Here is a 27,339-nt window from a genome sequence, read left to right as displayed (position 1 = left end):
AATTTATTATTATTTAGATAATAATTAAAAATTTAAAATGCATATATATACCAAGTGCTCCTTATAATCTTATAATCTCTCTTCAAATTGTGTCTCCTAGCCTCTAAACTACAAAGTTAGAATTTGAAAATTGAATTTTTTTTGATAAATGAGCTAGAATTTGACAATGGAATTTTTTTGATAAAGAGTCCACCTCTTTCAACCCATCAACTTCCCTCAATTCAATTTCAAACTTCTCGAATGGATTCACAAGCAAAGCAATACATGCCATGGGACCTTTAGAAGAAACAACTTCATCAAAATCATTGACATTCTTATTCTGACTATGATTTTCTTTGCATATTTGTTAGTAAAAATACATATTATTAAGCATTATTTTGATAATTAAGATACTTTTTCTTTATTTATTCTACTCTCCAACCCCACAGTCCACACAAGACTAGTGTCGATCCTTCTTAAGGCAAAGGATAATCACAACATCACTCACTTCATGGTAATAAATTAATAATAAAAAAATATATATTATCTTTGGACTCCATCTAGGATTTTGACAGCTTTTTGATCAAACAGCAAAAAAGCATCAAAACCCATTATCAGAATCAAGAGAGAATTATTCTCTCTCTCTAATGGAAGCCGATGTATCCATCTTCTTCCAAATCAAAGCCCTAAAATTGCATATCTGAATCTCTTTTTCTCTATAATTCTTTTTGGGCTTTTGTGAGATTCTTTGGGGAATCGAAAATGAAAGGTGGTGTTGTTTTTGTCGCGATTTTCTTCTTCTCTTTATCCGCATGCTGTTTGATGACTTCGGCGAGTGTGGTTTTGATTGGCAGGAATGTTACTTTGTCTTTCGATGACGTTGAAGCTAATTTCGGTGAGTTTTTCTTTTTTCTTTTTTTCCCCTTTTCTCTTTAATGATTTATCGTTAGAAAGTGATAGAAATGAAAGAAAATTGCTTTTTTTTTTTTTGTATTTTTTATCTGGAAATATTGAAGGAAGTGAGAAAATTGAGAAGTCTATGCAATTAAGCTTATTATATATAGTTGTGTAAGTTGAAAGTTGAAGTTTTATTGCTTTGATAGATTAATTGGATTTATAGTTACTTAAATACGTTTTTTTTTTTAGTTTGTTATTGATAGCTTAATGGGTTCATGTTAAAACGAAAACGAGCTTCTGTTAAAATGTGAAATCCTTTGTCTCTCTCTCTCTCTCTGTCTCTCTCTATCTCTCTCTTTTTTAATATGTCTGTACATAAATACATGTTCGGATTCCTTATGTTGCTGATGATGTTCAGCTCCAGCAGTTAAGAGCTCCGGTGAATGTGGGTTATTGTATTTGGCAGAGCCCCTTGATGCGTGTTCAGATTTGACAAATGAAGTTGAAAAAGCTTCAAATATTACTTCCCCATATGTTTTAATTATAAGAGGAAGGTGTAGCTTTGAGGATAAAGTTAGAAGAGCACAGAAGGCTGGGTTCAAAGCTGCAATTGTGTATGACAATGAAGATGATGGCATCTTGGTTTCAAGTAATGTCTCTTTCCCATGTGAATTTACTACTAATTATCGTAACACTTAAATAGTCTGTTGTGAAGGATAGTGAGTTCGTTTTTTCATTGGAATAAGTTTTACTTTTTCTTTTAGATAGCAATATTGATTACTTACATTTTAGTACATCATACAGTCATTCCTTGGGATAGTAAGCTTGCTTGGTAGGGATGATGTATTGCTACCTGCATGATGGATGTGCAAAATTTTGGAGATTTTATCTTCATTTTTACATAAATAACAGTTGATTGGTTCCTCTTTCATGGCATGCTTTCTGTTGTAGTAGCAGGACCTAGGTTTTTTGGAAGTATGCTAGCAACTTATTTTGGTTAAGCCTTTGGTTATTTATTTTTATGCTATTATTTTAGGTGAATCAACCAAAAAAAAGTAAACCTTGGTTGATCTTGACGCTTATGGTGGAAACCATGGAAGTTTAAAAGTTAATATTTATGGTTATTCCTTGCATCTAGTTTTGATGGAATATTAATCACAATTATATACCAGTTTCATCTAACTGTCATCTGAGCAGCTTGGTGAATATGGGACGCTGGCTGTCAATCATCAGTGATGAGCAGGTTTTTGTATCTCTTTGGTGGTTAGCCGCATAAAAACAGCTTTAGCTGACTAGGAGCCTTATTTTTAGTGGGCTAATCAGCCAACTGGGAAAAAATGATGTGTGAAATTTGAAGGGATGAACATTTTTCTTAGATCAGGCTGATTGTTCTTGCTCAACTTTAAAAAGGTTTAGAGGAAGAGTGAAAAACCTGAACTCAATTGTTGATCAGAACTGTGCAGAAGTTGTTCTCATGCCTGTGTGTCATTTCACTATTTTTGCTTCAGATGAGTGGAAAAGAGTAATTTGAACTGAATTGGAGTTGTGATTCAAACTGAAATAGTGAGAATTTCTTCTCTTTTGAACTCATGTATTGCAAACATTTAATAGAACACTAATTTATTTGTTACATGTTTTCTTCATATTTTTGGGTATTCTAGTTTATGCATTTTAGAAATCCTCTGCATTATGCATGTAGATATGTTTTATGATTTTTTTCCCCAACTATTCAAAGGAAGGAGGATGCAGGGGTTACTCTAATCTCTTGCACTATGTGACGGGGGTTACTAGCTCAATGAGTAGATTTCTTGTTCATCTGTAGACGAATGACGTATAATATTGTCATTGTCGTGATTCTTAATGTGATGACAATTTTGCTTGAGTTACTAAGAAAATATACAAGTTTGAGGTAAAAGAACATTCAGGTTATTTTTAAAAAGCTATGCTAACGTGGCCATTAATTTTGTTAATTTCTTTTGAGTGTCTCCTCTCTCTCTCTCTCTCTCTCTTTCACACACACACACACACACACACACACACACACACACACATATACAGATGACAAGAATTAATCTGCGCTCTCTGTCAATCTCATTTATAAATTTTTTCCATTGCTATGCAAATCCTAACTTAGCATCCTGCAAAATTTGCAGTGGCAGGGACTTCAACTGGTATAAAAATACATGCTGTATTTGTTTCTAAATCTTCTGGTGAAACACTCAAGAAGTATGCTGGGCTGAGAGACATGGAGCTTTGGTTAATCCCAAGCTTTGAAAATTCTGCATGGTCTATCATGGCAATATCTTTTATTTCTCTGCTGGCCATGTCTGCAGTGCTGGCTACTTGTTTCTTTATTCGTAGGCATCGTATAAGAAGAGAGCAGCCTCGTTCTTCTCGTGTCCGGGAGTTCCATGGAATGAGCCGCCGCTTGGTGAAAGCAATGCCAAGCCTAATATTCACAGCTGTTCTAGAGGATAACTGTACTTCAAGAACATGTGCCATATGCCTTGAAGACTATAGTGTTGGAGAGAAGCTCAGGATTCTGCCATGTCAACACAGTAAGTCTTCTGGCTCTTTCCCTCCCCTCCCCAACCATATAAAAATGATATTTCATGCTTACATATTATGTTCAATGTGTATGCTTTTATACAGCAGCATGCTGTTTCATATATATCCAGTTTGCAAGAGAGCTTTAATTGTTGTGGTACGGTGCTTGCAAGGTGTTATATTGGTGGCTTTTGCTGTTTAGATTATAATTTCGAATATGAACCCAACTTTTCTCGAGGACTTGTAGAATTATGATAAGTGACCTGTTGCACTAAATACTTCTATAAGTTGGGTTGATAACTTGGTATCTTATCTTAGCTAGCCGTCGCTGTCTATTATTCTAGCTGTTACAGTTTACTGGAAGCATAAAGATGCCTTTTGTGTGGTCCCACCCCAGTCCAGTGAGGAAGAAAGGGGGGGCACTTTAAGGTTGGTGGCCCTTCACCATTCCAGTTACCATATAATAGCATTTATGGAACAGTTGAAGCTTGTTGGTGGAGCACTGTTCCAGGCCATGCCAAACCCAGATACAGACAATAGCGACATGAATTCCTGAACTAGAAGGAAATTTAACACTCTCAGATAATTTTAATTATGGGATTAATGATCAACAGCAAGCTGGGGCTGATCACAGATCAGAATTGTGTTGGAGGGTTTTGGGTTAAGCAAGCTAAATTTGATATATGGTTTTTAGTATTTTAGTTTTAGTAGGATAAAGATGTGAGTGTCATCTTTGGGCTAGTAGCCTTGAGGCTGAGCATTGCCCCTAACTGCAGGAGGTTTTGGTTATTAGTTCGTCAAAGATTTTGTTCGTTTACAATGTAGAACTTCTTATCTATCATTATGTAAGAGTGATTTTATTAAAAAAGCTCTCAAAGGTGTAGGCACTAGACCAAAGTTTTGGTTATTATATGAAAGATGTCATTGGTTGTATTATAAAAAGAAAGTTCAAGTTACTTGTCTTAAGTAGTTTGCAATTAAGGATTTAAGTTGCAGTGGCTGCTATGCTGTCTATTTGTGCATTTAGTTTGAAGATCTCAACCAATGATAGTAGCTTGTTGTTTTACAGGCTTTATCATATTCAATCAGAAGAGTTTGGCACCTTGGTTTATTATATTCTCTATTTATTTACGTTCAATAATAATTCATTTCCTCATCATAAACAAGACCCACCAACCAAACCTGATTATGGCCAATCACATGGTGTCGTATCATATATTGTAATAAAATGATTAAAAGTAGCCTTTATTTTCAACAACTTTCGTAAAATTGATAGGGGTGAGATCAGTATTAATTATATACTAAATTGCTCCTCCATGTGCCCATAAGTTAACTGTTAGAATTGCTCTCAGTCGTTAAATAAAGGAATCACATTATGTTCAAATGTTTTGTTTACTGACTTGCTAATACTTGCTTTTGCTATTATCATTTAGGTGGTAAGCCAACACTTAAATTTCTATCACTTGACTGCTCTGCTAAATGAAAGAAGCTCTTTAAGAAGGCATGGTAGCATAGTTATTAAAGGCGCGCTTAGTATTAGCTTTTGCTATTATCATTTAGGTGGTAAGCCAACACTTAAATTTCTATCACTTGACTGCTCTGCTAAATGAAAGAAGCTCTTTAAGAAGGCATGGTATGGTAGCCCTGCTAGATAGGTAAACAGTGATGCCATGAACTCATGGGTGCAGTCTGGTTTCCGGCCGGAACTAGAACTGGACCAGACTGAAGGGATCCTCTCAGTTTCAGTTCAGTTCAATCCAGTTCCATCAAATCCGACAGTCAAAAAGTGTTTTTTTTTTTTTTTTTTTTTTTTGGTTAAGGTGAAAAATCCAGTCTTGATTTGGAACCGGACCGAACTGGTCAAAATCAACGTAGTTCAAGACGGCTATGGTCAAATCCGGGATTTACTGGTTCCAATGTGGTTTTGACCGGGCTGCTTCCAGTCCAAACCCTGACCAGGCCCATGTCTAATGCCACAATGATAATATCATGTCTTTGAACACATGTCTAAGCCTTGATCGACTTGCACAAAAGTCAGGATGCTGACTTGTGGAAGAAAAAAAAATCATCATTTCTCTGTTTGAAACTATAAATATTGTTGGTCAAGATCGTTGCTAGCAGTCTAGCACTTAGAATGGAGAGTACCTGCAATAATGTTCCTGGTCAAACCAATTATTATTATTTTCAAATATATATTCAAAAGTGAATATGAATGATCTTAAAACAAAGTAATTGATCCTGATTTTCGCATCTGGAACAAGCAAGCATGACTAGTTGGCCAGACCAAGATAATGGTATTTGCAATGCTATTTCTGAAATTTGATAAAATTTTAGCTTGTTCTGTGTTAATAAGAATTTAGGGGTCAGGTTAGCATTGGCAAGGTATTCATGGTTTTGGTCATTATAAAACTTATTATGCCGCCTAGCATAGGAAAGTTAAAGCATCATGCATCTTTATAGAAGCTGAGTAGAAATGCCCTGTATGTGTGTTCTTGCTATAATTGTGAATTGATAAATTACCATTCATATGTAATGCGTGTATCTTGAAGCATTTGAAGAAAAATATTTATCTTCTTTGTATAAATATTTGCTTAGTATCTGAATTATATTTATTGGAACCTGTACAGAATTCCATGCTTTTTGTGTGGACTCCTGGCTTACCACATGGAGAACCTTTTGCCCAGTATGCAAGCGTGATGCAAGAACTAGCAATGGTGATCTGCCAGCCTCAGAATCCACACCATTACTTTCATCCAGCCCAGCCTCTGTGGCTTCTTCTTCTGTGTTGTCATCCTTTAGATCTACATCGTCGCTGGCCATACAAATTGCCCCTACATCATTGCAGTCCCCATCAGTTTCTCATATTCCATCATCACGATCCCCTTCAGTTTCCCGTATTCCTCCTCTTTCTAGCACTCCATATGTCCAGCAGTCTCTTAGGTCATACCATCAATCACCTTCTCTAAGCGTAAGTCGCAGCTCAGCAGATCTTAGGCATGCCTCTTCGCAAAGATCCATTGCTTCTCATTTAGTTTCACCCCACTCCTTGGGTTACCCATCAATATCACCTCTTAACTCGAGATACTTGTCTCCATATATGCCTAGCCCAAGCAATGCCTCGCCTAGTTTTATAAGTTCTTCAAGTCATCAACCGCGCCCACTTCATTGTAGCGAGTCTGCTGCAAGTTTCTCCCCATTTGCCTCTGCACAGTCACTCCCAGAATGTTAATTTGAGATTTCATTTTATGATTGGGAGCTTTTAGGTATGTGCCCAACTAAATCAACAGTCGTTGCATCCTTCAAACCTCATGATGTCTTAGGGTATAAGTTCGTGATTGGATTCATCTGAAATGATGGTTGCCTTGTTGCACAATACCTGGAACATGAGATGCTGATGACTGAGTTGTACATTGTATCATACCATTCTGCACCATGTATTAATTTCCAAGCGATAACTACAGTTGAGGTTTCAGAAAATTTTACACAGTTTTATGAGTGTGTTGTATCAAGCTATGTTGAAATTGATGTTTGAATAGTTTGGATTGGTCGATTATAGTTTAACCCTGAAGGCACTAACCCTTTATATGTGAAGAGTGTGAAGTTGGAGGTCCTCTCTGCTTGTTGATGTTGATGAATTGGCTTTTCTTTTCTGGCTCTCATTGACCTGAATACCAGACTCTTGTTTTGCTGCAATATTTTTCATCTTGCTATTGTCTCCCTCCCTCTCTCTGTGTCTCCCTCTCTCAAAAGAATGGATTTTTTTTTTTTTTTTTTATATATATATATAGCAAACAAAAGTTGGTAACTGGGAATATATATGTAAAAGAAAAAGAAAATGCAGAACTTCAGAAGTCAAAACCGGATATTTTCAACTTGTGACTAAAATGGGATGCTTATCATGACTTCCAAATTATTCTAACGATTCAACTTTGTTTGACATATTTTCATTTATTATTTTTTTATATTATTATTATTATTATTATTATTATTATTATTATTATTATTATTATTATTGAGTTTGTATAATAATAGTTCATTTATTTTTTATAATCATATTTTTAATAATTTATTTGCTTTTTATTTATCTACTTAATACAATGAATATGACACTGTAGGAAATTTTTATATTCTATTGCAGGGAATTTGCAATTTGATTCCTATATTATGTTCTATGTTATATTGTAGTTTCTAAATTTTAAAAAATTAATTATTTAGTCTTCAAATTTGTACAATAATACATTTTAGTTGAATTTTAAGAAATTAATTATTTAATCTTTTAATTTTAATATATAAAATAATTTAATATTTAAAATTTTAATGTTTACACAAATTTCATCTATTGACAGAATTAAATTATTCTATATATTAAAATTATAGAGATTAAAATATGATATAATATAAAATATATAGATTAACTAATTAATTAATTTTTTAAAATTTAAAAATTAAAATATAATATAATATAAAATTTAGATATTAAATAATTAATTTTTAAAAATGTAAAAATTAAAATATAATATAAGAAAAAATTCAGAGAGACCAAATGATAAATTTTCCTTCCATTAATTTTTTATAGACTTTAAAAATATAAATTCTCAAGGGATGGTAAAGGGGTACCAGTATAACTGAATATTTTGATTATTAGAGGGGTTCATTTTAACAGAATATAATCCAAATATTTCGACTATAAAAGGTTTTTTTTTTTTTAAATAGAATGATAAATAATTTATTTAATAAAAAAGTACATAAGATTGAACATAATTAAAGGAATATAGAGATAACAGATCCTATGAATTTCACAATAGAGAATATATTAGTCCAAAGAGTTCAGATTAACGATATAAATAAAATAAAATAAAAATTGTCATTAATTGGCTCATAAATTCTAATAAGTCGAGACAATACTGGAGAGAAATGATTAATAATAAATCCTTTCGCTTTTGATTTGATGATTTGAAAATTTCCCTTACACCTGACAGTGATGTAATGTAATATCAGCTGGAATGTTCCCTCTTGATTGTGATGAATGATCACTAACTGTTTAATCTCCTTCTTCTTCTTTTTTTTTTTTTTTCTCCCATTTTTATTTGTTGAATTAATTAATAGAAGGATCAGTTTCCACCTGACTGTTGTTGGTATAAAGAATCTCCACAGAAAATTTCAGTATAAAATGCCTAGGTTGAATTTGAGATGTGAAATTGAAATTAATATGAACTAATTGTTGTAAATATAATAACAGACATTATAAAATATTAATCTCATGTTACTTGCAGCAATTATTTGAAAATTAAAATTTTGTAAAAATTTAATTTAATTAAATTATCACATTTAAAAATATAATAAATGAGAGAATTTAATTTTTTTTTATATATAATTATGTAGAAATTCAATTTAATTTTTTTATATAATTTATTTCAAATGAAGTGTTAGAAAAGAGAAGTTTTCATAGTTTATAATATAATACTTTATTAAACTAGTGCAGCTACTGAATGACTGTCTCCACTGACCTCTTCTGCTTGGTTGTTAGGAAAATAAGGAAAAATAATGCAAAATAGCAGGATATTATGTGTTATTTATTTATTTTTCTTGATAGGACATTTTGGAGTTGTTTAATGACTTGTAGTGGAATGGAACCCTTTTGTTGGATTAGCCAGGATGATCAAGGTAAGATTAAGGAAGTTGTTTATGTTATTTATGTTATAAATTTCTTATTGTCTCTTTCTTCTTCCTCTGCTAGACTATCCTTTAGTAACAGCAAGAACAGACAAGGGATCGATACATTATATAACATTATTTTTGTTCACAAGTTTTCTGTATATAGCATGGTAAGCTTTCTTTGGCAATATTGTAATACTTCAACTTCCAAGTCTTCTCTTACAATCTCCTTTTTCTCTTTCCTTTGTTCCAAAAAAAAAAAAAACCCTTGTATCATGCAGCCACCATATTCCACTACTTAAACCCACGTTCTCCATGCAAAACGAAGCCATATTGTGCCTCAACTTGGCGTTTCCATAATTTTGCATGTATCTATTTATGCATGTGTGGAAATCCTGCTCTTTATGCATGCCTATGAGATGCCCTTTTCCACTTGCGCCATGCTTTTGTACTGTCCCTCTTGACTTCCTTCCACCCTTCTTTTGTCTCCAAGTAAAGGTATTTTTCTTTTCAAGCCATCTCTCTTTCTATCCAATATACTTTTGTGCTAGTCATGCTTTTGTGCTGTTTTAAGCATCTTCTTGCACCATCTTACCATTTACTTACACCATCATTTTGTATCTTCAACCTTGAACCATTGTAGAGATTCTTACATTATACTTCTATAGCTTCAATTTCCTACCCACCATGATAGTGATTGTATGTAGAAAGCAGGCTACGCATGGGAGGTTTCTTCATGTTATATATAATACTGCTCTTTCTTTTTTTGTGTTTTACTTCTTCAATGTTCCATTTTGCTGTTGTTAGGTGCGTAGCCTTTCTTTTGCCATTTTTATTTATTGTCCATGCTTCAATTTTCTAAACTTTCCACTTCTAAATTTCAAACTGTTGATAATTACTTTCCACTTTCAAACTTTGCACTTCTAAATTTCAAACTGTTGATAGCGAAGAGCAAAGGGAAATTTCTTTTTTTTTTCTTTGTTGGTTAGTGTAGTTTAAATATATTTTATAAGTGTGGCATTATTTGATTTTTTTTCTCTTAAATTTCTTTTCTGTTTTTTTATAAATATTGTGATTCCCTCATATTTTCAATTTTCATTTTACAATCTCTTGCATTGTTTTCAATCTTTGATCATTAAATGCTTATAGCTCTTGCAGTGTTTCGGGAAGAAAAGAAAGCAAGTATCATGTATGAACTTTTTCTTTGAATATTATGCATGCTATTATTTTTTAAGATTTATTTGATATTATATATTACGATTTTATGCTTAGTTCGAGCTGCGTAATATCACCTATTTATTTTCCTTCCCTTTCATTCTATGTTGTATATATGCAATGAATTTTTAAAGGGACTTGCATTTGTGGATATTGATATGCATTTAGCCTCCCCATGTACACAAATGGATATTGATATACGGTGTAAATTGATTGATATCTATTATACAGATTTTAACTTGGCCTTTTTTTTTTCCAACGCTAGTATATGCATTTTTTTTTTCTTAAAAATTTATTATTTCATGAACAGCTTTAGTTGAATATGGGTTGTACTCTCCAAAAAAATCCCTTTTTTTATTTACAAACCATTTGAGTTTCAACGGTTCCATTAAAAGAAAAAGCCAATAGAATTGATCTCCTCAAATGGAAATTAAAAAAAAATATATGTTAAAGGCATGCCTAGGATCCATAAAAAATTCAATTCCATTAAAAAGAAAAAACATGCGCACACTACAAAATACATAAACAGAATATGTTAAAAGATATGCCTACCTTGCAAACTTGGAATCATCTTATATTTTACACACATATTTTAATTGATTTTTAAAGCATGTATAGATTGGATTGCAAATGTGTGAAAAATCCATCTTTAATATTGGATTATATTAATAATTACTACTACTAAAAATAATGGAGAGAGAGAGAACATTGACTGTAATGCTCCTGCTCTAACCACTAAAGAGAGAGAGCTTCACGATTTTGTCCCATAGGTGGAACAGAGAACTTACCAAGAGGTCACCCATCTTAGGACTTCTCTCAAGCGAGCACGCTTAACTTCGGAGTTCTTCCAACTCTCTAGGCTATTCTACCAAAAAGCGCCTCTAGTGATTAGTTTCTCCCATTTCAATGTATGATTTAGTTCATTCCTGCCCCCTATTTGGATAAAAGCACCAGAAAGCCTTGCCCTCCCAGAGAATCACTCCAACCGAGACATTCCCTTTCCTCACGAGATGCTATAAGCCCACCAACTTCCGCCTGGTTCGTCCTCAAACCACACATCTACTAGAGGGGGTCTAGCTCTGATAATTGTCACTACCCGAACCCACGGGCCGGACCGGCACTAGGACCTGAGCAGGCATAAAGCCCTAGAGGCCCGTAGTAAACCTTACTAATCCCAAATCCATAATTAAGGCCCAAAACTGAGGCCCATCATGCAAATAAAATAAGATAAAATATTATATTATATTTTTATTCTGGTCAACCTAACCCGATAACTATTAAAATCTAAAGCCAGGGGAGTCCATCTCAACCCTGAATCAATCAATTATAAACTATATAAATATCATAAAAACTTTCATTTATTGATATCAAAAACTTAAATTAACATAGTCTCCAACAAGGCCTGTGCTACTGTCAATACATGCGGAGTTCTAGATTTAAATTTATAAAATAATAAAGCAATAAATAACTAATGTTAAACCTACGAGGGAGAAAGCAGATTATTTTGAAAAAGAACTCCTCTTGTGTCCTAGAAAAATAGGGTAAACAGGAGTGAACGTTCAACTCATAGAGTAAGATATTGATTTTAAGTATAATTTCTATAACTATCTAAGTCCAGTGCATACCTAGGGATGAAATACAACATTTTCTCACAATTCAGAAAAGTCACATAATAATCACATCAAAGGCAATCTAGAGCATTCACGCATACATATATAGGGAGCTGATCCCCCTACCCAGCTCTCTTAATTTTAACATCTGCCAGCGAGATCAACTCAAAACCGTGTCTACCCCAACTTATCCATAATAAGGATCGGGTCCCAGCGAGTCAAGCTCCAGTCGCGTCTACCAGTCCTACCCATATCCACATACACACCAACTCACACACACAACTCCAGATCGCCATAAAATAACAACTATAGCAATGTCAACGAGTACAAATGCAATAAAAGGAATGCCTAATATTTAACTATATATATATATATATATATATATATATATATATATATATATATATATATATATATATATATATATAAGTGATGTATGAGCATATGCCTTGAATATATAATAATATTGAAATTATGAATAAAATCAATATCTACTCACTGTACACTAGGGACTATTATGGCTACTGGGTGGAGGAAAAATAGCTAACCTCAATCACCTAATTAATTATATTATAAATTTATTAGTACTAATTCAAAATATGACTCTAAAAAGACAACAGACAGCCTAATTCATGTCGAAAATCCGACAAAGTTTTTCCTATACTTAGGACCTACCCAACCTGCAAAATGGTTCAAATAACACTTCTAAACTCAACCCATATCTCATTAATATCATATGGCCCCTCTTGAGCCCTCTAAACCAGGCAATAATCACAATATCAAACAATTCAATTATAAGGCTTAAAACTAATATTTTTCAAGAACTATCCAATCTTACTTTAAAAATTTTATAAACTTGCCCCACGATCCTTAATAATATTACAAGGCTATTGCAAAGGAAATCAAAATTTTCTGATTTATCCACGAATATTTTATGAATTTTATTTTAAACCCAGTATGAGGAAAAAATTGAGCAATTTAGAATTTGGGTTTACATATGCCAAATCTGACACTTGGAACGCATCCAGAACTTCTAAAAATATTAGGATTGACTATAATATCGCTTATGTTCCGAGATGGGCCGCCGGGCAGCTGGATCTGGCCGTAAATGTGGTCCCAGCGCCGGTAAGCCACTATTAATCCGATCGCACCTAAATTATACTAAAAAATTGTTAATAATTATCATAAAATTATTTTTTATTTTTGGGAATTAAAAAAGTTCAAAAATCTCACAAAGCGATTTGGACCGTCCGATAATTACCTTTTTCTAATGGTGTCCCATCGGAGCAGGGTCGGTCTCATCTCAAAGATTTCGTTGCCCTGAGTCCATCGGTGGTCTCAAATTTCCTATCTGACCGTCAGATAATTGAAAAAATGGCTGAAAAGCCACTGCCATCGTTTTTCTCTCTCTTCTTTCTCTCTCTTCAAAACTCATTGGAAACCTCCATGGAACGGAGCACAGTCAGTCGGGATGGGAAGCCGATGGTCCCAGGAGTTGAGCGCCACCCTCCCCTAGTTGAATGGTCACTGGAGCTGGCCGAAAACAGCATTGAAAGTCCTCGTCGTCGCTCTCTCTCTCTCTCTCTTTAATTCTTATCGTCGCCATTTCCTGTTCACTGGTGGTCGGCCAGTCACCCTGAAGCTGACTGAAGCTTCACCGACATCTGGGAGTCACTAGATAGAGGGGGAAATCAGGGGGGGAAAGGGCATCAGGTGGAGGGGCTGCGAGAGGGAGGGAGAAGGAAAGAAAGAGAAAGGGGGGAGCTGGCTACATGTGATTGGGCAAATTTTTTTTTTTTTTTTTGAGGTTTACAATTAGGCCTAAAATTCTTTTATTATGATTAAATTTAATAAAACTTTTGTAATGAAATTAAATATTCCCTAAAGAAACTTAATTATTGTTTTATTTTTTTTTTATTATTATCATTATGAAAATACTAATTTAGTACCTTAAATAAAATAGTATTAAATTATAATCAAAATTTTAAAATAATTTTCTATATATATATATATATTAAATTAAAAAAATCGGGTTGTTATATTCTTTCCCCCTTAAGAAAAATTCATCCCCGAATTTTTAATAAAAAGTGTTGAGGAAAAGAAGGTGATTATTCGCTGCTTCTTTGGCTCTACTGTAGTGTCCTGGCTATCATTATCATTCTGTAACGGAACTCCTACCTCTAACTATTCATTGACCTTTTTTTGACATCTCAAGTACTCACTATACCTCCATTGTGCTTGACTTGATATCTCATAACATCCATTAACTTTGGTGCTTACCTCTCTTCCGTTGTGCCCTAATGCGTTTCTTGGTGGCTTCAGTCCCCACTTCTCTGTTTCAACAATTTTTGCTCCCTAAAGATATGACTTATGTTCCTTATCCTATAATATCCTATGAGAAGCTTTCTTGTAGCACCTGTTAGAGGTATCTTATTCAGAATCCTTACTTATCCTATAACCTCAATGGTCAACACTTGTGCATTTTCTCAATCCTATGATACTTCAAATCTACTTTGAGTCATCACTAAGGTTCTTAGACCAACTTCTGCCCATCTTATGCATTTAGTTATATAGAGTTCCCTCTAAGGGCCAAGTGTACCATTTATTAACATTAGAAAGTGAACTCGGTCTCTTCTCTTATGTGACAAAAGTGTTTATAACTTACTCTAACCAGGCTATCCACTGATAACTACCAGCAGTGGTACCTTCACTCCTATCTAGGGTAGTTATGCTATCATAACTCACCCTTAAGTATTTATGCGTTGCACTAGATAGGCACGCTAGTTAACCATATACTGACAAAACATAACATTTCTTAGAGTTTGTATTCCCATGGCAGACCATAACACGCCTGCTAACTCTAATTCACATCACTAGATACTCCACAAAAATTGAGATGCTAAACTGAAGCACTCTTATGATACCCAAGGAATAACGCAGAATCTAGAAATAAGGAATTACAGAAGAAGACGAAACAGAATCCTATACTCCGCATGTGACTCCTAATTAGACTCTTCTTAAAGCCTTAGACACGTATTTCCCATTAATCTTGAGCCTAGGCTCTGATACCATAATTCACTGTCTTTGGTAGCAAATCAAAGCACTTGCAGGCATTACATATCGCCATCCCTGCAAGCCCCTAGGCGGAGAGCCACGTTTTGCCACAATTTACGCGTGAGAGTTCCCAAGAATCATACTCATTATGTATTGCCATCCCTACTTTGCTCTGATACCATCTGTAACGCCCCTACTCCAACCACTAGAGGAATTGTCCGCATTGGCCCACCCCATCCTGAGCCTCACGGTTCTGTCCCATAGGTGGAATAAAAAACTTCCTAGGAGGTCACCCAGCCTAGGATTTCTCTCAAGCGAGCATGCTTAACCCCAGAGTTCTTCCAACTCTCCAGGCCATTCCACCAAAAGGCGCCTCTAGTTATTAGTTTCCCCCATTTTAATGCATTATTCGATTCATTCTTGCTCCTCATTTGGACAAGGGCACCAACGAGCGTTGCCTTCCCAGAGGACCGCTCCAGCCAAGACCTTCCCTTTTCACATGGGATGTTACACTGACATTTTAAAACACATAAACAAAGAGAGAGAGAGAGAGAGAGAGAGAGAGAGAGAGAGAGAGAGAGAGAGTTTTTTAAAGAATTTAAAGAACTACAATTGCACCATGGATATTTGACAAGTTAGTTTATATTAATTAGATTCCTTTGCGACAGTTATGTGTACAAAGGTGACTTCTAACATTTCAAAACATTCACACAACAGAGTAATCAAAAGAAATTGAAATAATTTGCAAGATTTTCCCACTTAATCCATTAAAAAGTCTTATAAATCCCTTAAAATTTTAAATTCACCTTTGAATAAGTAAAAATAGTATTTCCAAATATTTTATTACTATTTAACATTTCATTATACAATTACATAGAGTATTAAACTTCCTTCTAATTTTTTTTTATTACGAACAAAATCCTCAAAGTACAACTACGATGAATGTAAGCTATTAAACAAGAACATCATTTAGAACTTTAAAAAAATATTAATGAATCGCATGAAGTGATTAAATTAATTAATAATTAACCTAATAAATTTTATTAATTTTGTCCATTACAAAGTATTATAAATCCCATCAAAAAAAAACATTTTACTTTCAAGATAATTAGTTTTAAAAGTAACAATATCATCAAATATGTTTCATTTTCTTTTCTTATAATTATTATAATATATTAAATATATTTGTAGACAAATTTCCTTTACATAACAATCATTTACAAAGGATATAAGTTAAACAAACTAAAAGATTTGAACTAGAACACAAAAATTGGAAACATCTCCCAAAGATAAATAGAAAAAGAGGCAAATATATTTGTAAGTTTCAAACTCTCATACGCATCATATTCAGTAGCATTTATTAAATCTCTACCATTTGCACATTAAATAGATCAACTGCCGTAGAAGTTACTTGCAACAACAACACTCTCAATTAACTTCGAATAACAACTGTGATAGTCAGCAGCATATATACCTACAAGAGAAAAACATATGAATAATCCAAAAATATTGACGTCTTTAGCAAATAAATTTTATACAACTTCTTTAAGAATAAAAGTACATCTCCATCTACAAAATAGACATTTGAAAAAAATAAATTTATGAGCAAAACAAAACCAACTATATTCCCAATCTATTACGATAATTACAAAGAATAATTATAATAAAATTTTATTAATTATTTATAATAGTAATCATACATAAATATATAATTTCAATTTAATATTTTTTAAAATACATTACCTTTTTAATTAATTTATTCATTACAATTTTACACATTATTAAAAAACAATTGAAAATTTATTATATTTAGTATAGCAATAAATAAATTAGTTAACATTGGTATTTCTTTGTATTTTTTATCTATACCCGACATAGGGTTCCGAAAGACCAAGCGACTAACAAATGGGCTCACCCTCAGTTTTTCACCATAGACACATGCATACCGGCTCACTCCTCAGCATTTTGTCTTTTTTTATCGAAACTGGACATGTACACTCAGAGGTTCAGGGCAGGAGCATCCTCCTTAAAAAAATCATGGCAATATTCATTATATTTTATATTCAAAGTAAATAACATTTTAATGTTATTTTTATTTTACAATTTTTAAACTATTAATTATTTTAAAAGAAATATACTTTTATATTTGTTATTAGCAAACAAATATAAAAACTTAAACAAATACGAGTTCTATTCAAATTATCATAATCATCTATGATAAAATCAAATATATGCAACAAGTCATGCATCATCAACTGAAAAAAAGCTAACTACTGCTACATGCTTATGTCAACTTCTCCAATTTTACAAGTTTCCTTACTATAAAATATGAGACGCCACTCACACACAATACAACTGATCATCTTAGGATTTACACCTTTCAATATCAAGTTCTCTAAAAACAAAGTTCAGCTCCAACGGTGGAAATCTTCATTTGAAGGTTAAATTTCATATGCTTAACTATTATTTTATCTTTTCATTTTTAATCAAATTATTGTTTCTTTAAGTGATTATAATATTATCTATTTTGCACATATAAATTTATATGTTTCAAATCTCTGTGTTGGTTCGATCTCACAAAATCTTGCTACAAGAAGTTCTAAATTTCTTGCAACTACCGCCTACTTTTTGGTATTTTCATCCTGAAAATAATGATAACTTTGTTGTTATTGTTACTTTTTACCTTTACTTAAGGGTGAATCAGTTCACCAGGTGGAAAAACTGCAATTTAGCACCACATTAATGGAGGATGCAAAAAATAAAGCACGCGAGGAACCTGTCAAAAAATACATGCTCAATCACACGTTGCATATAAAAGGATTATAAGAATGACAAAATAGAGATTTATGAGAGCCAATTAGAAGAATTGAAGAAATCAACCAGAACATCTCTTACGGAAAAGGAAGTTGAAAAACAAAGATGAACTTCTCAAGAAATATGAACGTATTGGGATCTTTAGACAGTATCTTATTTAAAATTTTTCTTTTAAATAAATTTCCCTTTTTACTCTTAAAAAAATATTTGTATTTTCAATTTCAAAAAAAAATTGTTTTAAAACAAATATTTAAATACAAAATATTTAATAAATATTTATCATTATTTAACATAATATATATAATTTTATTATTTAAATATATTAAAATTAATAAAATTAAATATACTTTCTATTAAAATTTTTTTTTAATAAGCAATGAATATAATATGAACTTTTATTTATATAAAATATTTAATTTCTATTAACTTTAAATATAACATAAAAAAATCTAAAGACTGCATAACAAAATATTTTTTTCTATTATTAAAAGTTAAAAATTTTATTATATCAAATATTTAAATCGTAATTGCCTTAAATATAATATAAAATATTATTTAAACTTTTATTTATGTAAAATATTTAATTGCTATTAACTTTAAATGCAACGTAAAAAAAAAACTATAAACTGCATAATGAATTATTTTCTTTTATTATTAAGATTTTAAAAAAATTAATTATATCAAATTTTAAATCCCATTTTTCTTAAATATAATATAAAAAGGTGTTAATCACTTATATAAATAAATTCCTATGAGAAATACAACCCATTAAAATAATAATTTAATATATATAAATTAAAAATAATATCATTATTAGTATGCAATTAGAAAAAATATTTAAACTTTTTTATTGATTTAATTCATATTGAAAAAAAAGTCCACTCGCGACCATCGCATGGGTATGTCACTAGTGCGAACTTTTATTTTGTACAATTATTATATATACAATAATTTAATTATAATTATTAATTATAGCGAGAACAATGTAAAATTCACCATAATCAATTATTATGATGAAATTCCACTAGTGCACTTAAATTTCAAATTTGTTTGTCTCTTCTTTTGAGTGAGATATTGGGATCATTGTTGCAGGATTCTATGGGCCTCTTGAATGCACAGCTTAGAGTTTTCAACTGATTCACAACCATAAATAATCCCAGGTGGAGTTCGTTCAAAGCCCAGCTGGCCTTTCCTCCAAGATTTTTCCCCTTCTTTTCATTTCATAGAAGAGAACGATCGGGGCTGATTTTGTTGAGTCATGTCAACTTTAGAGTTGGAAAATTAAGCCTGAGGGGGTTTGAGCTTAAATCTGTTGAAAAATTATTGTTGTTTAAACAATCTTGTAAGAGCCTTGCCCCTGCAAACTTATCATCTTATGCAGGAAGCCACTTGCAGTGGTCAGGGAGGATCATCTTTCAACTTTCCTTTCAAAGATTTCCGATCTTTTGTTTTTTCTAAGCAAAGGCTTCCCCAACTTAGAATTAATAGTGGGGAAAAACTTTGCTAGATCTATCATCTGATGAAGGTTTTAAACAATAGAATGCTGATCTCAAATTATTGATAATTGATAAACATTTAAATAATTAAATCAAATCTTTTTGGTAAACCTATCAAAAATTGCTTGGACATTCAAATAGTTAAATTTACCTGTTTAATAAACCTATTAAAACTGCAAATAATTGATAAATATCCAAAATAGTTATAATTTACATCAAATCTATTTTAGAGCCTTTTTTTCATCAATTTTTATTTTTTATTTAAACTATATTACCCTTTTGAAATTTATTAATTATAAAATTTGTATCTTCAAATTATTTTCTTATATCAATACATTATTTATAATTATAAGAAATAATTGATAAATATAAAATATTATAAATAAGAATTAAACTAGTTATCAAATTCATTCATATATGATAAAAAAAAATTGTATATACATTAAAAATATATCATATTTTAAATGTTATATTTTTAATTTATATACATGCTGTATAATAAATTAATAATTATATATTTATTTTAATAATAAAATAAAATGATCAGGATATATATGCTACAATCAACTATCAATTACTAAGATTTATCATAGGCATCATCGATAAAAATAAATACAAAGACCTTTTAAACCTAAACACAAATCATAATATTAACTGTTGTATGAAAAAATTCATGTCTGATGCAACATTGGTTCTCAAAACAGAAAGTCCTACTAGGGCACAACAGTGCTCTGGACATAAATCATTCTCTATAGCAGCAGGATAAGGGAAGCTGGGGAGTCAGTCTGCCATCTCTTTCTCCACTGGAACTTCGTCTCAAAACGTATCCTTACCAATGCAATATCCAACCTAATCTTGCTTGTCTCCTGGTCTGTACTCGGAGCTTTCAGCTTCCGAACTAGCGACTTCGTCAACCTGGTCTCGAGTACCAACCCGTAGAGGTTCCTCTTTGCCAATGCTTTGAATAAGCATTAGCATTGCAACCAAAAACACAATTATGTACACAGTTCTGATGCCAATTAGCGAACTGATAAAGCCCATAAATGATGGACCACTGACTTTTTTCACTATCGTTTGTCCTTTTCTGTATCCTTCAACAAAATGTGTGATTTGAGATCCCTGGTCTTCCTCTTCTATGCTGTCTAAACCAATAACCTTCAGTATAAAGAAAATGCACAAGTTCAGTACAAATGTTTATTTTATTTTTCTCATGCCAGAAACATCAGTTAACTAATTAATAGGCAAATAGGCTACATTTAGGTGGCAAACAAGTGAATGACACAACTCTTTTGGGGACAATTTCTGAATGATAGTATAGAATTGCATTAAATTATGCTCTGGTAATTATGGTAAACACAAAATATTTTGTTTCTTCAATGAAAAGAGAGGGAAAAGTTGGAAACAGAATCCCAAGTAATGGAAATAAATCAAATTTCAAAATTTTGCTAACCATGATAAATAAACTAATGCGAATGCAGTTATGATGGTAAATAGTCGAAAGCTATAATGTTTCTCGTAAATCAAGTAAAAGGGAAAACAATCCTCATGTAGATTAAATCAACCAATATCACCCAAAACAAGTTAAAGGGAAAATATGTTCCAAAATCCTTCTGGATTTTGAGTGACCAGAGAGCAATTGAAAGTCGAGTAAAAGAATAAGAAGGCAGAGAGAGAGAGAGAGAGAGAGAGAGAGAGGAAGAAGTTTCACAGGCAATTATGAAACACGATATCTTGATTCAGCTTAGATAGTACTTTCTTTCTTTGTGAGAAGGATACACTTAAAATCAGTACAAACAGCTTTATTGGTCTATGTCAATGACAGATGATATTTTCTAAGAATTTAACATTGTTGCATCTAAGAATATAACTCTACAAATCTTTGAAATGGTAAAGAAGCAAGCAATCAACATATTTGTGATTTCCTATAGATAAACAGACTGCTCAAATCATCGGTTATGCAGCATATCAACCAATTTCATGAAGCACATACAGTAAATAATTGCTTCATATAAATTCATGAATGAGAATATAAAGTAATTTTATAACATCACTTACTGAGAGATACTCCTCATCTCCATCCCAAACAACCATTTTTGGCAGTTTTGAATCCTCATTGGCACCAAATGTTTCAGCAAAGTCTTCCCATTGTTTGAGGCCAACATAACCAAATACCAAGTCACGATTTGCAGATGCAGCAGCTTTCAGTAACTTGATCAGTTTTTGTGATTTTTCATCAGATTCATCCTCCATGATGGTCAAGACAATTTTTCTCTCATCATGTTTCAATATCTTCAGTGTATCATGGTTCATGGGCACAGCTGGAGGAAGAAAATTTTGTTTTATGAAGTCCTCCAAAAATTTCTCTGCACATTTAACAGGAACGTGAGAACTGCTTACACTTATGCAGCCAACAAAAATTAAGCATGTAGTTAAAGAGAGATAAAATGTGGACAACTAGCTGAGAGAGATTGAAGAAAACAGAACTTCAATGTTGAAATGACTATGGAGTCAGTTCATACTTTTGTGCTCAATGAAGCAGATTAATTCAAGGAATACTACGCTACACACCAAGCCCTGCTTTTGGGTGTTAAAAGGCTTAGCTTGAATGGTGAAATTAATGGACAAGCTCAGTAAAGTTTAGATCACTCAGCAGATATTACTGAAGCTGCTCCACTTCAACTTTGCTGATGCCATCTTAACTATAATTTTTTTTTTTTTCACCCTCTCAACTTCTGACATGAAAGAGTGAAAGAGAGGGAAAAAGAGAGAGTAAAGGGAGAAAATGAAAAATGATGTCTTAGAATCTAGATAAAGGACTTATAAGCATCTGAGAGAGTCTTTATTACACTCCTTTGAGGTAAGAAAACAAATTTCATATATTGCATGTACAGATAAAAGTAGCAATCAGAAATCCTGCAACCTGATAGATATTGAAAGCTGAACAATTCAACCACAAATATTGAAAGCCTTTACTTTGATGTGCCATTTGGTAGGATTTGACATAATTGGAGATAAACTTTGAAAGTTGCAAAAAAGTATTGGATACAAACAGAAAAATCATATTCAGCAGCTGAAACTCCAAATAAGTTTTTTGGGAGGCAAACTACCACCTCTGTTAATTTAATTCAGTGAATGTCCAATTTCGACGTGATTTGTTTATGAACTGGATGCACATTGCACGGGTTAAGATTAATAACTTCCAGGAATCCTTACACTGATGTCCTATTTAAATTTGGAATTTAAGTGAAACCTCCTCTTCATTCCTCAGGTCAGATGACTCCAGAAAAAGGTTATTAGCTAAAATCAATGACATGCAATTTTTAATTCTCAGCCATCTGATGTTTCCTGAGTTGTTCTGCCCTGCCTCTGATCCCAATTTTATGCAAATAACATAACAGGCAAAGTGACACACCAGAACCACAAGCATAACCATAAACAGAGAAAATAATAGGATTTTCTCCCTTCTATTTTTATTTTTCCCATTTCCTATTCCTAAATTCAATTCTACTATTTAAATAAAGGCCTAATGTCAACACAATAATAATAATAATAATAATAATAATAATAATAATAATAATAATAATAATAATAATAGTAACTTCAGTGTTTTTCACAATTTTAGCACAAGCTTTTATTTTATTAATAAAATGCACCAATTAATAGAAATTACACAATCAAAGCATATGACTGACTGGGGTTATAGCAATGAAAAGGGACATGAAGTGTCAGTAAATGGGAGGGAAAAAATTACAAAATACTCCTCCAACTAATGTTACTCATCGAGTCATGTTTTTCACTCCTCCATTCTCCCTCATCACTCGAATACAACACAAAACGTGAGAGGTACTCCAATCCCAGCTTCTCCTTGCCCTTCAGGTAGTCTAATTCTTCCATAAACCCAAAACCCCTCTTTCCCTTTTCCCTTTCCCTTTCCCTCCTCCTCTTCAAATTTTAATTTTTCTTTTCTTTATTTATTACAATTCTCAACTTCTCAATTTTCTCTATACCAAATGGCAGAGTCAAATAGAAGCTGCAAAAGCAGAAGCCCCATATCACTCAAAAACAACACCCCAAACATGAAGACCCTGATGATGAAGACGAAGACAACACCATTGAGAACAATAACAACAAAAACAACGAAAATCACCTCGTGGATGATTCTGAGGACCCCAACTGTCCCCAATCTGCTGCTCTTCCTGATCCCAACCAACCATCTAGAAACCAAGGTCTTTTACTATGGTAGCCTTAGAGAGGGCGAATTTGATTGGGGAAAGTAATGGTAGTAGAGAATGTGTCATACAGGAAGCTGCAGGCTATTTCTACTGTGCCTACTGAGGATTTGGGGTTCAATGACTCCGATCAGAAGAGAAATAATGGTGGGAATTCAGCCAATATAGTGACACTGCCTCCAATTATGGAGGGCAAAGGCATTGTAAATGACATGTAGTTCCAATAAACATGTATGCTCATCTCTCAAAACTATTTGTTTCTGGGTTTGTACGTGTGTGACTGGAGAACTGAACTAAAGTGTAGCTGTTTTTTTTTTTTATTATTCTTATGAAGCATATGGCAAATTGGTAAAATTTTCTTAATTATTTAATATATGGAAGACATATTTATGCTTATGGAGAAGTGGTTTTATTGTTATTAATGTGCTCACTAGGGGATGAGTGGGGACTAGAGCCTGCCATAACAGGTCAGAACCATTGCCGTGAGGAGAGTTTACTGAATAGAAGTTTTGCTTTCTTAAGTCTCGTTTTAGTTTCCACTGCTGGGTTGTTCTCTCCTTTACCTCCCCAGTTAGGCCCCCCTCCACCTTCACCATGACCATCACCAGGAGAGAGAAAGAAAGATATGAGAAGTGAACTTTTGGGTGGAGAATGGAGAAGAAATGGATGAGACAAGGCTTGATTAGGAACATTAGCTGGAGGAGCATTTTATATATTTTTTTTTCATCCCATTTTACTGACACGTCATCTTCTTTCCAGGATTGCTAAGACCCCAGCCAAGCACATGCTTTGATTATGTAATTTTGATTAATTGGAGCATTTTATTGGTAAAATTAAAAGGCCATGCTAGAATTGCAAAAAGTGCTAAAGTTTGTGCTTTTTTTAACATTGAACCTTAAATAAATGAAATCTCAAGACAATGACCAAGTTTACGAAAACCAAGGATATGAAATGTCAAGAAGAATACAAAATAACCAAATGTTGACAATCAAAATTCTGAGAAGAAAAGAGCAAAAAATGTGTTGGCATTGAGAAAACAAATAAATGGATGATTCTTGATAGACTTTAATAAACTAACCTTCAAAGGGGCCATAAAAGATGCTCTGCTCATTGTAACTAGGATGAAGGGCTACCAAAGCAGGAACCTTGTCAAAATCATAGCGTACCATGACGTCCTCCGAAAAATCATTTGCTACAGAAAACCAAGCATTTTTCTTATACTTTATGCCTAAAGTTGATATCACTGTCTCATTCATGCCAAAACCTATAAATATAGGGAAGTTAGTGCCAGCTGCTTCAACAAAATCTTTTATAGCAAGGTCGGAACTAAGTATGGCAACATCGGGAGCAACAAATTTCCTCAGATAACGAACAAGTAAATCTGCTTTCCTCGGTCCATAGTAGTCTACAGGAACACCATGCACAAAGATTTTGAGGGTAGGATATCCACTGCATAGGTTTCAAGAGAACATTAAATTGAAATGAGTGAACTTTGAGATACAGCATTTAGGATAAGCATATCAGTAGAACCATTAAATTGTCTAACAGCAATAAAATAGAACTCCAATATCATGTCAAACAACAAGTGTAAACTATCAACTATCTGGAATGAAAATAAAGGTAGTGTATACATACTCAACATCATATTTGCTAGCAAGACGTGTATACTTGTCAGCATTTACTTTTGCTATAACTATAGGCTCTTTCAATTCGGCAAGAACAGGAGCAGCAGCATCTAACTGCAATAAAACAATTAAATTTATTAATTAGAAGATTTTGAGGAATTCAATAATCAACAATATTTCACAATAAGTAGCAAAAAATGAAAATCTTTCATTCTAACAGAAAAGCTAATGGCCAAAATTCTGGATGTATCTCAACCAAACACCACTCCAGTGCATCCACCTGATGACCTGCACCCAACACATGGGCAATGATTCCCAGTGGCAATTCTCATATGCTGAGATCATTCTCTTAAACTATCAATTGCTAATTAGACAAAGCAATAGGTTATCTAACCATCATCATTAAAACCTTGTCCTAAATAAATAAAAATAAAATGTACATATCCATGTTCGCCATTCTGGAAAAATCATTAAATCCCCAATTCAGGAAGACCTTGTTCATTTTCCAGCAATGACCAACCTATGTAACACTTAACTCTCCAAAGATCTCTACAAGGCCAAAGGTCAGAGATATACCTTTATTATGCCGTAATAGTTAATTGTATGTATAAAAGCTGAAATCAGACTCTCACACATTGAGATGCCATAAAAAATTTTCACAATTCTTAAAAGCAGTAATTAAAAAAAAAAAAAAAACTACAGAAAACTGAAGCATTTTAACCTGTTGGGAAAAGTTTACTATTTTCAGGACTTATGGACTTATTACTCATCGCCTGCATCCACTAAAGTACAATGACTCCTCCCTGTAAAATAAATTAGCTAAAAAACCTAAATTCCTAAAAGCCAATTAACGATATCTAGAATCTAACTATTAAACGTGATTAACTGAAAACAAGAACAGACTCAAGATTATTAAAACGGATAATCTGATCCCACTCATCAAAACACTAACTTCAATTCCAGCACATTCATCACTGAACGTCCAACTGAAGTGTAAATATATCATCGAGATTGAGTACAAAATCGAAGCCAATCAAAATTTTCTCAAGAAAGCAAAAGAGAGAGAGAGAGAGAGTAGTGGTTATGTACCTCGGGAGAGAGTCGCTTACAGTGACCGCACCAAGGGGCGTAGAAGTCAACAAAGATGAAATCGAAGGTGGAAATGGCGGAATCGAAGTTCGATTCGTCGAGTTCCAACACTTTCCCATCTATCTTGAATTTTTCATTGGATTCTGAGGATTGCGAAATCGCTAGTAGCAGAGACAAGATTGAGAGCGTGAGAGCTAACCTTCGCATTTTTTTCCCCTTTTTCCTTTAACAATTACGATTATTAGTATTACGAAGATGATCGCTGTTTTCCTTTTATAACGTATGATTTCTCAACAGCTTCGTTTACTGGTGAGAAGAAGTCTTTGAGAAAACTTCTTCAAATTACTCCCAAAATTACTATATTATCCACCAGTGTTTAGCAATATCCATTCTCAAAAATTTAAATCATTACAAGCCAAATGGATTACTCTAATTAATAAGAATATTATTATTTTTTTTATTAATTAAAATTCGATTTCGTTAAAATATATTTTAAAATTATTTATGAACATATCAAATCAATGCACAAAATAAAATTTTATGATAGTCTAAAAAAGAATTTAATTTCAGTATATAAAAATTAATGTTAAAATACCTCTAAATTTATAAATTTTTCAGTGGTTATCACCAGATTATCGTAAACATATTTAATATAAATTTAAATTTATATGAAAACAAATTTAAAAATTATTAAATTAAATATTTATATTTATATTTATAAAAATTTAATAAAAAAATATATAACAAATATATAAATTTAGATATAAATATATAATCTAATTGTTGTTTTGCTCATCCTTGTCACTTGAAGATAGATACAAAAAGCCTAGCAAAGCTCAAACTTATTCTCCCTCCCCATTAATCTAAACAAATTAAATTTGAGTACAACCCTTGTGAGCTTGAAATAAATTGAAGAAGCTAAATTGAGCCTCATTCAACTTCATATGGCTCACTCTGTAGTAAAACTGCTTCTTTTTGAAACGCAAAGATGCTAGAAATAAAGCTTTTTGTGTTTTTATTGGCAAACAAATGGAAGAGTTACAGAGAAGATTGTGCACAAAAACCATCAATAATACCAATGAACTGCTATATTGAAAGAAAATCTGAAAAGATATCAACTATATGATCT

General features: G+C 32.6%; 2 protein-coding genes across 5 annotated transcripts; one reads left to right on the top strand and one right to left on the bottom strand.

Moving 5' to 3' along the window:
- The first annotated feature begins 488 nt into the window (after window positions 1–488).
- LOC110634215 (receptor homology region, transmembrane domain- and RING domain-containing protein 2) lies at window positions 489–7,034 on the top strand. 4 transcript variants are annotated; one of them, XM_058137570.1, is made up of 4 exons: window positions 490–874; window positions 1,304–1,525; window positions 3,030–3,434; window positions 6,051–7,034. In XM_058137570.1, exons 1-4 carry the CDS (start codon window positions 742–744, stop codon window positions 6,650–6,652), a joined length of 1,362 nt encoding a protein of 453 aa, XP_057993553.1. In that variant the 5' UTR covers window positions 490–741; the 3' UTR covers window positions 6,653–7,034. The 4 variants fall into 4 exon arrangements, with proteins under 4 accessions (XP_057993554.1, XP_057993553.1, XP_057993552.1 ...); XM_058137569.1 differs by having other exon boundaries at window positions 1,301–1,525; XM_058137568.1 differs by having other exon boundaries at window positions 492–874; window positions 1,295–1,525.
- Window positions 7,035–19,870: 12,836 nt separating this feature from the next.
- Window positions 19,871–26,576, bottom strand: LOC110649283 (protein disulfide-isomerase 5-2). Its single transcript, XM_021803796.2, has 5 exons — window positions 26,211–26,576; window positions 25,132–25,235; window positions 24,575–24,945; window positions 21,323–21,630; window positions 19,871–20,422 (listed from the first exon to the last, which is right to left on the bottom strand). Exons 1-5 carry the CDS (start codon window positions 26,415–26,417, stop codon window positions 20,117–20,119), a joined length of 1,296 nt encoding a protein of 431 aa, XP_021659488.2. The 5' UTR covers window positions 26,418–26,576; the 3' UTR covers window positions 19,871–20,116.
- Between the last annotated feature and the right edge of the window lie 763 nt (window positions 26,577–27,339).

The sequence above is a fragment of the Hevea brasiliensis genome, chromosome 16 (genome assembly GCF_030052815.1).
Source record: "Hevea brasiliensis isolate MT/VB/25A 57/8 chromosome 16, ASM3005281v1, whole genome shotgun sequence".
NCBI lineage: Eukaryota > Viridiplantae > Streptophyta > Magnoliopsida > Malpighiales > Euphorbiaceae > Hevea > Hevea brasiliensis.
Note: the sequence above shows the minus strand (reverse complement) of the source record. Positions and strands in the feature narration are given on the sequence as shown.

Bases quoted from the DNA above. Each gene is read 5' to 3' on its own strand.
- LOC110649283 (XM_021803796.2), bottom strand. From the start codon at position 26,417: ATGCGAAGGTTAGCTCTCACGCTCTCAATCTTGTCTCTGCTACTAGCG. The intron at 25,236-26,210 runs GTACATAACCAC...GTTTTATTGCAG, and splicing joins GTAAGCGACTCTCTCCCGAG to TTAGATGCTGCTGCTCCTGT. The intron at 21,631-24,574 runs GTTAGTTTATTA...TTAAATGTGCAG, and splicing joins CTTTTATGGCCCCTTTGAAG to AGAAATTTTTGGAGGACTTC.
- LOC110634215 (XM_058137568.1), top strand. From the start codon at position 742: ATGAAAGGTGGTGTTGTTTTTGTCGCGATTTTCTTCTTCTCTTTATCC. The intron at 875-1,294 runs GTGAGTTTTTCT...GATGATGTTCAG, and splicing joins TGACGTTGAAGCTAATTTCG to CTCCAGCAGTTAAGAGCTCC. The intron at 3,435-6,050 runs GTAAGTCTTCTG...GAACCTGTACAG, and splicing joins GATTCTGCCATGTCAACACA to AATTCCATGCTTTTTGTGTG.